This window comes from Cephus cinctus, unplaced genomic scaffold (assembly GCF_000341935.2).
Source record: "Cephus cinctus unplaced genomic scaffold, Ccin1 Ccin1_scaffold1588, whole genome shotgun sequence".
Lineage (NCBI taxonomy): Eukaryota > Metazoa > Arthropoda > Insecta > Hymenoptera > Cephidae > Cephus > Cephus cinctus.
The window spans coordinates 270,905-282,774 of NW_014333893.1; the positions used below are offsets into that span (position 1 = coordinate 270,905).

The window sequence follows — 11,870 nt, forward strand, 5'->3', positions numbered from 1 at the left end:
TAGATTATTTACTTTTATTTTTGTTGTCCATGTTGGTTTGACTTCTTATAAGTGTTCATTATTTTGACCGCACACACTTGTTCCACACTTATCAACACTCACGTTATTCACACTTATCGGATGCCATTGCATGCGACTGACACTACTACACAACATTCTGAAACACTTTGTCAAAGAAAGTACAGTGTCAAAGTAAACGTCATGACGTGAGAAAGAAAAAATTTTCATCCAAAGTATAAATTAACAAGCACAAAATATGTTCGTTCTTCGTTGTTATAATAAATCATAATAAATTACGAAAAAATATCTGATTCTTTCAAAATAATTGATAACGATGACACGGTACTCTCGGATTCGTAATATACCTGTGACACTTAAAAACTTGTCCAGCGTTAAGAAAAAACACAAACCAATGTTACACCAGTCCGCCCGTGACGCATACACGTACACGTACAGTAACTGTTTTGTATTTGTCCAATTTTGTAGGTTTTATTTTTTTTACGTCCTGTTTCTTTACTTTACTTTACCACTATCATTCGTTTATTTATTTATTTCCCTTTCATGTTAGCACGATGTTCCTTAGCAAAAACATCTGCGTTGCGCGCACTCGTCGCATGCGCTAAGATGAAATTGAGTCTGAAGAGAAAAAAAGAATGAGAGAGAACGGTCGGAAGAGAGAGAGAGAGAGAGAGAGAGTGAATGAGCACGATTGATTGTTAAATTAATAGTGCGAAAGCGAGCGATAAAAATTCTGATCTGGTATTCGTATCGCATATCGCACTGCACCGCATTGTCATTAAGAGTGCCTATACCACCTTCACGATTATATTCTAAGTACACGTAGCACAATAATCTCTGACACGAGAATTCTCACATACTTTCCACAGAATACGAGGACATACGGCAGGCACACACAACACTGCAAATCAAACGCAAAGATAGGAAACCAAAGGATCAGCCTCGTATTGAGGATACCACGGAGGATAGGGTCGAGGGGGTTCAGGTTGTAGAGTTGATCAAGGATGACGAACAACCCCAGCAGCCCCAGGACACCCTGGTACAAGAGGAAGAGATCATTGTCGTTGAGAAAGACTCGAAGGGCAGACTGACTCGTAGCCAAAAGAAACGTAGAGAATTAGAGAAGGATATCGAGCAGGAAGTAACGTTAGAGAAGCAGCGTAGGATTAGGAAAATAATGAAACCGAGAAAATCGGATATCGGGGAGGACGATTTAGAATTTGAGGAAATCGAGGAGTTCGTTACTGTTCAGGATAGATCGGTACCTTCGGTCGCTCTAAATGTCTCCAGTCAGTTGCATGAGGTCATCCCGCTGGGTCAGGCAGCCGAGACGGCACCGGGTAAACCGGATGCGGAAACGGCTAGAGTCACGGTCGATACCGTGAACGCTCTTACGGAACAAATAGTACCGGTTCAGGAAAAGGAGATCGATGATATTTCGGAACTGAAACCAGATTCCCATCGGGCTTCCGTAACCATTTCCCCTGTAGAACCCTATTCCACCACGGAAACCACAGCGCAAAGTGTTACTGGCGAATTTTCCGATACGTTTAAGCCGACGTCCTACGAGGCGAGACCCGCCTTCGTACCGTCAGAGAGTCTCATTGTCAGCGAGACCCTTGTAGATTCTTCCACGTCTAGTCTAACTGTTAAGTCTGATACCTCGAAGAAGGCTGAGGTCTCTGTAACTCTTCAGGAAGCAACAACAGTGTACGAGACAAATGTAAATCAGAATGAAGTTCCGACGGAAGACTTTGTCACTCCGCGAACAGCCAAGGCTGAGGACACGGTCCTGCCTCAGGTAGGATTATCGGTGTACGAGGTCCAGGAAGGTCTGGTTGAAGAGAAGCTTGAACCTCTAAAGACTATAGCAACGAAACCAAGAGTGAACATAACCTCGAAGGAATCTTTGATAGTCGAGGAAGTCCTTGCGGAGGACAAGCCTGGTAAGTATTATCCGGAACTGATTGTACCCACTGAAGTGGCTACGCAATCGGTGATATCGCAACAGCAAACAATCACTGAAGTGATGCAGGCGCCGGAGAAAGAAGGTGAATACGTACCGGGACGGATGCCACCTAGTCAACAGGCACAGGTTGGTATTTCAACCGGAGAAGCCGCCATTGTTCGCGAACAACCTGTGCAAGAGAGCGAAGGTGTGTTCGCGCCTGATCGTAAAGTTGATTCGTTCACTGCTGAAAGTAATGTCAACTTGCTTGAAAGTATCACTGTGTCGACTGTTGATTCTCAACATCACGAATCGGCACTCACTGTTGAGGAGAGTAAGAAGGTCACGGCTGACCTTAATATCGTTGAGCAAACCTCAGTCGTTACTCTTGAGACTGTCACTTCGGAAAAAGAACGTGAGTACAAACCAGATGAGAAGCCCACTACGAAGATGGCTGACACTTCAATTTTCCCATTGGAAGTTGGTTCCGTGTCGGCTTTGATCATACAGGAGTCCGAAGGCGAATACAGTCCTGATAAGAAACCACTCGCTGCGCTTGCAGAGACTTCAGTCAGACCGGAAGAATACTTTGAAGTTTCAGAGGTTCAAACAGCTGACTATCCAGCGGAATTCAAGGACAGTCTGAAGTTCGTCACTGAAAGCAGTACCGTGTCGGTTCAGTTGAGCGAGGCCAAAATTATAGAGGAAACTCTCATTCATGATCGCGAAGACGAAATGAAGGACGCCGTTAGACCGGATGAACAAACTATCGAGACTTCCTACAAAGCGATCAAGGGAGTTGAAGTTTTCCAAACTACTTCGGTAGAAAAGGAGGGCGAATTACAGGTGTATGATTTACCAGAGAGTCACAAAGGAAAGGCAGTACCAACACAACCGGTACAGTCTCTTCAGGTAGAAGAAACTCAACCCGATGATAACCTTAGCGACATCACCAAGGATCTGCCATCCATGGCGAAGGCCAAAGTAAAGCAAACAAATCTTCAGGAAACCGTAGTGGACGAGACTGTTCCTGCGGAAGGTCTTGCGCCTGTAGAAAAAGACAAGGTACCGGACTTCAAGGTAGCTGAAGTTGCCCTGAATGAGATAGAAGGTGTGCACACAACCGAGGTCGTGGTTACTGAGAAAGAAACAGAATACGCGGAGGTTACCCAAGCCAAAGAGGTTTTTGCAACTACGGAATTCGCGACGCAGGTCGCCGCAACCCACGAGGAGGTCAGAACTGAGTCACCAACTGGTGAAGTTCCTGAAGAGAAGCCTACCAGGGGAACAGCGATACAGACGCAACTTCCACTGGAGAGCATAACTGTGAACCTTCAGGAAATTGCCGAAAAGGAAGATATCTACCAAGCTGATGTCAAACCTGATCAGAAAACCGCTAACGTCGAATATTCCGAAGCGAAACCAGGTGCAACAGTCCTAGAAGTACTGACTCACGATGCTGAGAACATCTACACGCCTGAAACGAAGCCTCAGGACTTCACGGCCCAAACGTCATTCACAGGACACCCTATAGCTGTCAAATCAGAAACAGTAATCGAAGACAGTACTGGAAAGATGAGTATCGAACAGCCAAGGAGCACGAAAGCTTTTGAGAAGCAAGAGGCATTTGAGGAATTGATAATTACTGAAACGCACATTGGTGAAGTGGAGAAGCCTAGAGAAGACGACGTGAAGCCTTTGAGTCAAAATGCTGACGTCAATATGACTACCACTGAAAATTTGACAGTGACTGAAGTTGTCAGCGAACTCAAGGAAAACGTTCTCACTGTCGAAGAAAAACCAAAAGAACGTACAGTCGTCGTAGATTTAATTTCTGGTCACGAAGTGGCCCAAACCCAAGAAACCATCATAGCCAACAACGTAGACGAGCTAGCGGAAGTAAAACCAAAATCCGCGAGTGCAACTCAAAAACAAGAAGGCCTGGAAATCGTTCAACATTCGGAAACATCCGTTTCGGAGAAAGAAGCTCCATTGGAGATGGACATTAAACCGGAAAGTAAAACAGTGGACGTAACGTTCGAAGAGGGCGAAGGTATCAAGATCACAACGACGCAGCCTGAAGATAAGGAAGGTCAATTGGAAGATCAAGTAAAACCAAAAACAGTCGAAGCCACTGTAGATTTTGAGGTTCAAGGTGTGGCGTCTAAATTTGAAATTCTAACCGATACCGGAATTTCCGAATTGACTACCGAAATTCCCAAAGATGTCAAACCGAAGACCACTCTTCTGCCTTTCGAAAGTGTCATAGCCGAGGAGGTGCTCACCAGAGAAACCGAAGCGCCGTTTTCCGAGATTCTTCCAACTGACAAGAGAGCTCACCTCGAGTTCCAGGTCGGTGAGGGTTTGATCGTTTCCGCCGTCACCGTAGAGGACAAAGAGAGTCAGTTACCAGAAGCTGAAAAGCCTCAAAGTAAATTAGCAACGTTTGATGTTCCCACTCACGGGGTCGCCCAAGTGACTGAAACAGTTACCGAGGACAATACTGCTAAGTTCAGTCCAAAAGCGACTGAAACTGCCACAGCAAGTGCTGACCACGTGACATTCCATAGCGTGATCACTTCGGAAACGTCGACTGGAGACCTTGAACAGCCTCTAACAGACTTTGTCAAACCGGAAGAGAAGAAGGTCAGCGTGGCATTCGAGGAAGTTGTTGGCATGACTGTTACTCAAACAATAGCAGAGGACAAGGAGCAGGAGTACGAAGGCAAACCGGAAGTAGAAGGTAAAAAAGCCACAACGAGTTACGACGCACACAAAGTAGCCGAATTGACTGAAGTAACACTAGCGACTCACCCTGGTGATTTGGACACTAAGAAGCCAGAATCCGCCGTCGCAAAGGAGGAGCGTTTGCCTTTCGAAAGTATCGTCCAGACGGAAGCTATTGTATCTGAAACAGAAAAAGAATTCCATGAGAAGCCTGCACTGGCTACGAACACTGCAAATGTCACTATTGGCGAGAATATTAACGTGACGATAACGGAAGTCACTACTGAAGACAGAGAGAGCACTTTCGAAGTTCCCGAAAAACCAGCCGAGCGAGTCGCGTTAGTTGACGTCACGGGACACGTGATAGCTGAGAAGTCTGAAGTAACACCGGACTTCAGTACCGAAAAATTAGAAGAAACGAAACCAGTATCAGCGTCAGCTATCCCATCTCAAATGCCACTGGAAAGTATCGTTCAATCTGTAACGGAAGTTGCGGAAGCTGAAGGTCCATTGTCAAAGGACAAACTGCCTTTGCAAGCCATAGCTGATTTCTCAGTGGTCGAAGAACAAGGAATAGTAGTATCTTCGGTCACATTGGAAGATAAAGAAGAACTATACAAACCCAGAGAACTTCCGGAAATACGTACAGCTGACAAGACCTTAGCTGGTGGCCACGTGGTAGCACAGACTACTGAGCACGTCGTTGACTTCAGCACAGAAAATCTTACCGAAGAGAAACCAATTTCTTCCATTGCTAAAAGGGAACAGATACCATTCACTCCAGTTGTCCAAACGCAACCAATTGTCCAGGAGAAAGAGGACAACTTTGTACCTGATAGAAAACCGGAAGACAGGACCGCAAATGTTGATTTCGAATTGGACAGAACTGTCACTGTCTCTGAGGTCACTCTTGGTGATAAAGAATTAACGTATACCCCGGAACAACAACCTTCAGAACGTGTTGCGTCTTTAAACATCAACCAGACCCACGAAATAGCCGAAACTTCATCCATTGTTGTCGAAGACACCTTCAAAGATGTTGAATATCAGAAACCGGATACCAAAGTGGCGTTATCTACACAGGAAGTGTATCAGAGCGTGATAGTATCTCAGGATATTTCACAGGACCAAGAGCAACCTTTCGAAGGTAAATTTAAACCGGAAACGAAAGATATTACTGTGTCGGTTGAAGAAGGGAAGCGCGTGACTACTGTCACCGAGGTAATAACAGAGAACAAAGAAGGTTCGCTGGATGATCTGAAGAAACCAAAAGATCAGTCTGCAAAACCTGCGATTGTATCTGGTCACGAAGTGGCAGAGAAATCCGAAGTAATACCTAGTATGGGCACTGGTGAAATTGAAGTAATAAAGCCCATAACAGCCACAGCTCACGTGGGACAGAAGCCGTTCGAAACTGTTGAAATGTCTGAAGAAATACTTGGTGAGAAGGAAATTGATAGATTGGAAGTAAAACCAATAACGAGCAAAGCGAGAATTACTTTGGACGAAGAGAAGTCAATAACAGTGACGGAGACTACGACGCAGGATGTCGAATCTGAATTCACAGAGCCAAAGAGACCTCAACAAGGCACAGCGAAAACTTCGATCGAAGGCAAAGAAGTTGCTGAGCAGAGTGAAGTCACCCCGAGAGAAGGTGTTGAGGAAATGTCAATTCCAAAGCCGATCACAGCTTCAGCTCATGAGACCCAATCGACCTTGGAAAGTCTGAGCATCAGTGAAGCTGTTGCTGAAGAGCTCAGTAAAGATTTCGAAGGGAAATTCAAACCCGATGAGAAACAAGTTAACATCAGCTTCGTGGAAGGAAAGAGTATTTCGGTAAGTCAGGTGGTTGCAGAAGACAAAGAAGTTGAGGTTAGCATCACGAAGTATCTGGAAAGTACAGCTCAGGTCAAGCTGACTCACGTTGGTAGAGACGTGGCTCAACAGGAAGAAGTAATTTTAGGACAAAATGTAGGAAGCGTCGAACCGTTCGAAAGTGACAAGCGCACAGCTCATCCCAAGCAGGATGTATTCGAGCCTGTTATTATTGAGGAAGTTCCTGTGGGGGAAACAGAAAAAGATTTTCAAGATTTTCCAAAATCAATTGCGACTTCCGCTGTGCCTACCTTCGAGGAAGGGCACAGTATCTCTGTGACGGAGGTTACGTCTGGTGAAGTTGAAATTAGTCTGGAAGATAAGAAGTTGATGGAATCGAGAACAGCTATCAGTACTGTCATTATGGAACATGGTTCTATCGAGACAACAATGGTTGAATCCCAGGTTAATATACCATCTGGAAAAGAGTTGGAGGAGAAGTTCACACCCCAACAGGCTGTTCGAGGTCAAGAACCTTATGAAAGTATAACAGTTACAGAAAGTCTGGTTGAAGAATCTGAGAAGCCATTCGAAGGTAGATTCAAACCAGCAACACAGACAGCTAGTGTTGATATTCAGGAAGTGAAGTCCCTTCAAATATCTGAAACTGTGACGGAAGACAAGGAAGATACTTTTGCTCCAATGCAAAAGCATGTGGAAGCGCAAGCCAAACCTGAATTCAGCGTCTTCGAAAGTGTGGAGAAATCGGAGGTAGAGACGATTCAAACAATTGGGCATGTTGAAGATAAAAAACTTATTTCATCACAGGCCACGTTGACGCAAACGACGTTAGAAAGTGTGACGAATATCGAAACGACCGTCGGAGAACGTGAAGAAATCTTTGAGGGTAAATTTAGACCCGAAGAACAGAAAGGTCGACCTCAATGGGACGGTTTGAGTTCAGTTACCATAACTGAAGTTGTGTCTAACGAGACTGAAGATGTGCTTGCGAAACTTGAAATACCAAAAGATCAAAAGGCCCTGCCAAATATTTCCGGCAGAGAAATCGCGGAAACAAGTCAGGTACTCACCGTGGCGAATGTCGAAGAACTTGCAAAACCTACAGTTCCTGAAGAACAAAAGGGAAAACCAAAGGTAGATGAATTAGCGTCACTTACTATTTCTCAAATAATTTCGAACGAAGCTGAAGAACTCCTTCCTAGTCCCGAAGTGCCTAATGAGAAAACAGCTCAACCTAATCTCTTCGGTAGAGAAATAGCTGAGACGACGCAGATATTGACAGTATCGAATGTTGAAGAACTTGAAAAGCCAAAAGCTCCAGAAGAGCAAAAGATCAGACCACGTCTCGACGAGCTTACGTCGCTCACAATTTCTCAGGTTGTTTCCAGCGAAACTGAACAGCTGTTACCCAGTCCTGAAGTACCTACAGAGAAAACAGCTCAGCCTAACCTCTTCGGTAGAGAAATAGCTGAAACGACGCAGATATTGACAGTATCGAATGTTGAAGAACTTGAAAAGCTTAAAGCTCCAGAAGAGCAAAAGATCAAACCACGTCTCGATGAGCTTACGTCGCTCACAATTTCTCAGGTTGTTTCTAGCGAAACTGAACAGCTGTTACCCAGTCCTGAAGTACCTACAGAGAAAACAGCTCAGCCTAACCTCTTCGGTAGAGAAATAGCTGAAACGACGCAGATATTGACAGTATCGAATGTTGAAGAACTTGAAAAGCTTAAAGCTCCAGAAGAGCAAAAGATCAAACCACGTCTCGATGAGCTTACGTCGCTCACAATTTCTCAGGTTGTTTCTAGCGAAACTGAACAGCTGTTACCCAGTCCTGAAGTACCTACAGAGAAAACAGCTCAGCCTAATCTGTTCGGTAGGGAAATAGCTGAGACTACCCAGGTGTTGACAGTAACAAATGTTGAGGAACTTGAAAAGTCTAAAGCTCCTGATGAACAGAAAATCAGACCACGTCTAGATGAGCTGACATCACTCACGGTTTCTCAGGTTGTTTCTAACGAAGCTGAACAATTGCTTCCCAGTCCAGAAGTACCAACCGAGAAAACAGCTCAGCCTAATCTATTCGGTAGGGAAATAGCTGAGACAACTCAAGTCTTGACAGTATCGAATGTTGAAGAACTTGAAAAGCCTAAAGCTCCAGAAGAGCAAAAGATCAAACCACGTCTCGATGAGCTGAAGTCGCTTACAGTTTCTCAAGTCGTTTCTAACGAAGCTGAACAGCTATTACCCAGTCCTGAAGTTCCTACCGAAAAGACAGCACTGCCAAATCTGTTTGGAAGAGAAATAGCAGAGACCACTGAAGTGTTGACAATCTCGAATGTTGAAGAGCTAGAGAAAGCAAAACTTCCAGAAGAACAAAAAGGCAAACCACGACTGGAGGAGCTATCGTCACTCACTGTTTCTCAAGTAGTGTCCAACGAAGCTGAAGAATTGCTTCCTTCTCCTGAAGTTCCTACGGAAAAGACAGCACTACCAAATCTATTTGGTAGAGAAATAGCTGAGACAACTCAAGTCTTGACAGTATCGAATGTTGAAGAGCTTGAGAAGCCTAAGGCGCCTGACGGACAAAAGATCAAACCACGTTTGGATGAACTGACGTCCCTAACTATTTCTCAGGTCGTTTCCAATGAAGCTGAACAACTACTGCCAAGTCCGGAAGTTCCCACTGAGCAGATGGCACAGCCTAATCTCTTTGGTAGAGAAATAGCACAGACCACTCAAGTACTAACAGTGTCCAATGTCGAAGAACTGGTAAAGAGCAAAGTGCCTGAGGAACAAAAGGGAATACCAGAGCTAGAGGAAATGAGTTCTGTAACGATATCCGAAGTAGTTTCGAGTGAAACTGAAAATATTTTAGAAAGTGCAGAAGTTCCAAAAGGACAAAGAGCAATGCCGAACCTGTCAAGCAGGAAAGTGGCCCAAACTATCGAGGTAGAGACAGTGACTAACGTGGAAGAACTACCAAAAGAAAAGGCACCGGAAAGCCAGAAAGGAAGACCAAATTTGGAAGAGTTATTATCTCTCTCGGTATCCGAAATAACCTCCAGTGAGATGGAGAATTTATTACCAAGTCCAGAGGTACCAACTAAACAAATAGCAGAGCCAAATCTATCAGGTAGACAAGCGGCAGAGACATCTCAGGTACTAACCTCAAACATAACGGAAGAAATTCCAAAACAGAAAGAACCGGAATCTAAGAAAATCATTCCAGAGCAGATACCATTCGAGAGTCTCGAGCAGACTCAGCCAATAACACAAGAAAGTGAAACGAATCTGATTCTCGAAAAAGCCATATCCAGCGTGCAAGCGGATGTGAGCTTCCAAGTGACTGAGAGTCTTGTGATAACTCAGGTAACACCAAATGAGAAGGAATCGAAGGAGGTCATAAAGGGCGTGCCGACAGAGGTCAGCGCTCAACCTGATGTTGTAAGACGTGAAGTAGCCGTAAAGTCCGAAGTCCTTCCCGAGGGTGTAGTATCCGAATTTAATGTAGAGAAACCGAGCGCCAAAGTGGCCAAGGAAGTCGAGGAAATAAAACATAGCTTGATAGTAACCGAACTTCAAACAGCGGGTGAACTAGAGTCAGAAATGCCCGAGTCTGTTAAGCCTTTCTCAAAGTTAGTCAATGTCTCGTTCGAGGCTGACCACCTGGAACAAATAGTTGGTGAGTATTTATATAGAGGTAGATGCTACTGGTATTGTGCGAACGCGACGTGACGTTACGAAAGACTAGATGACAGTCGACTAACGAACTACGCGATTCCTGTACGAGATGGTTACGTTTCGGATAGGTTCCAGTTTTGGACTGGAATTCAGGTATATCAACTGTTATAATTTAGGAAACAAGTCAAAGATTCAATCGCAGCAGACCTTTGGTATAGAAAATAGAATCATCGTTTCTTCGTAACCATTAGGAATTCTCTGAAAAAATGTAAATTCCAAAATGGATCAGTGGGTAAGCTGGAAGGTAAGTCTAGAACCCACGAAATATGAACATCACATTTATCAGACAACAGCACCAACAGATCACAAAACACACAGAACACATCGCACAACACAACATTACACCACACCTGATAACGGTCCATTTTGACTTGGTAGAGAATTTTTGTAGACCAGAGACAGAATGGTATACGCGAATCACAATTACGCCATGTCACAATTGAGATATGAGGGGTTCGTGTATTCATTCTAGTCGCACTAGTCGCAATGATCTACCAAGGCAATTGTAAAGATACATTCGATCGAGAAGTCAAACCAAGCCAAACTAAGCAAGCAAGCAGCAAACAACGCAACACTAAAACACAATAATCACGCGACACCTGTTCTCTAACATTTCAGAAACAACAGAAGCACGAGCGCAACAACACACCACAACATTAACACAACACACTACTAAACACGAATACCCCGATACAACACAGCAACCGACTATTGAATCTGACACCGAAGTCACCGAAGAGTACACGACGAAGTTCAGACGTGGAAGTAAGGACGAGGATACATCGGCTGTAAAGACAAAAACCACTATTATTCGTAAAAAGAAGTCGTCGTCGCCGAATGAAGATAACGTGGTAGTGATTGAAGAAGAACTCGAAGATATAAAATCGGCGCTGCCAACCATACCGAAGAAACAGTTTATGCCGATTGAAGAAGTAACCGACACTTATGATGTAGAAGAAATTAAGCCATCAAGAATTGAAGAGGCGGAAGAGGTTCCAAAACCAGAAGAAACTAAAATTGAAGTAAAAGTTATCGATATACAGCAAGATGGAAAGAATAAAAAGATCGTGAAGAAGAAGATTATTAAGAAGCGTGGAAAGAAACGACAGGTTACTGAAGAAACTACGGTTGAGGAAGAGGGCAAAGAACCGATTACAACAGTAGTTACGAAACCTATTGAAGATATTCTCGATGATGAAACCGTAGAGGATATGTCCGAATTTGCGGAAGAAACGCCTATCGAGAATGAGGAAATTCGTGAACAAGTCAGCATTACTAAAGAGGTCACTCCAGAGGGAAAAGCTAAGAAGACTACTAAAAAGAAGATTCTAAAAAAGCTGGGAAAGAAACATCAAGTGACTGAAGAGGTCACTGTCGAAGAAGAGGGCAAAGCTCCGGTAACCACCATTACTGAGAAACCAGTTGAAGAAATCATCCCTGATGAGTCAACTGAACCACTTCCAGTAACGCAATTCGAGACACCAACCGAGACTGAAGAAGTCCGGGAACAGGTAACAGTAACCGAAGAGATCACTCATGAAGGCAAACCTAAGAAAACTACTAAAAAGAAGATTATCAGAAAGAAGGGCAAGAAGCA

General features: G+C 44.1%; 1 protein-coding gene across 1 annotated transcript in view; it reads left to right on the forward strand.

The window, feature by feature from the left end:
• Nucleotides 1-11,870, forward strand: part of LOC107273400 (titin) — a 66,888-nt gene that overhangs the window by 17,316 nt on the left and 37,702 nt on the right. The window contains 2 exon segments of the mRNA XM_025090729.1: nucleotides 888-10,214; nucleotides 10,892-11,859. Coding sequence (XP_024946497.1) covers nucleotides 888-10,214; nucleotides 10,892-11,859 — 10,295 coding nt within the window.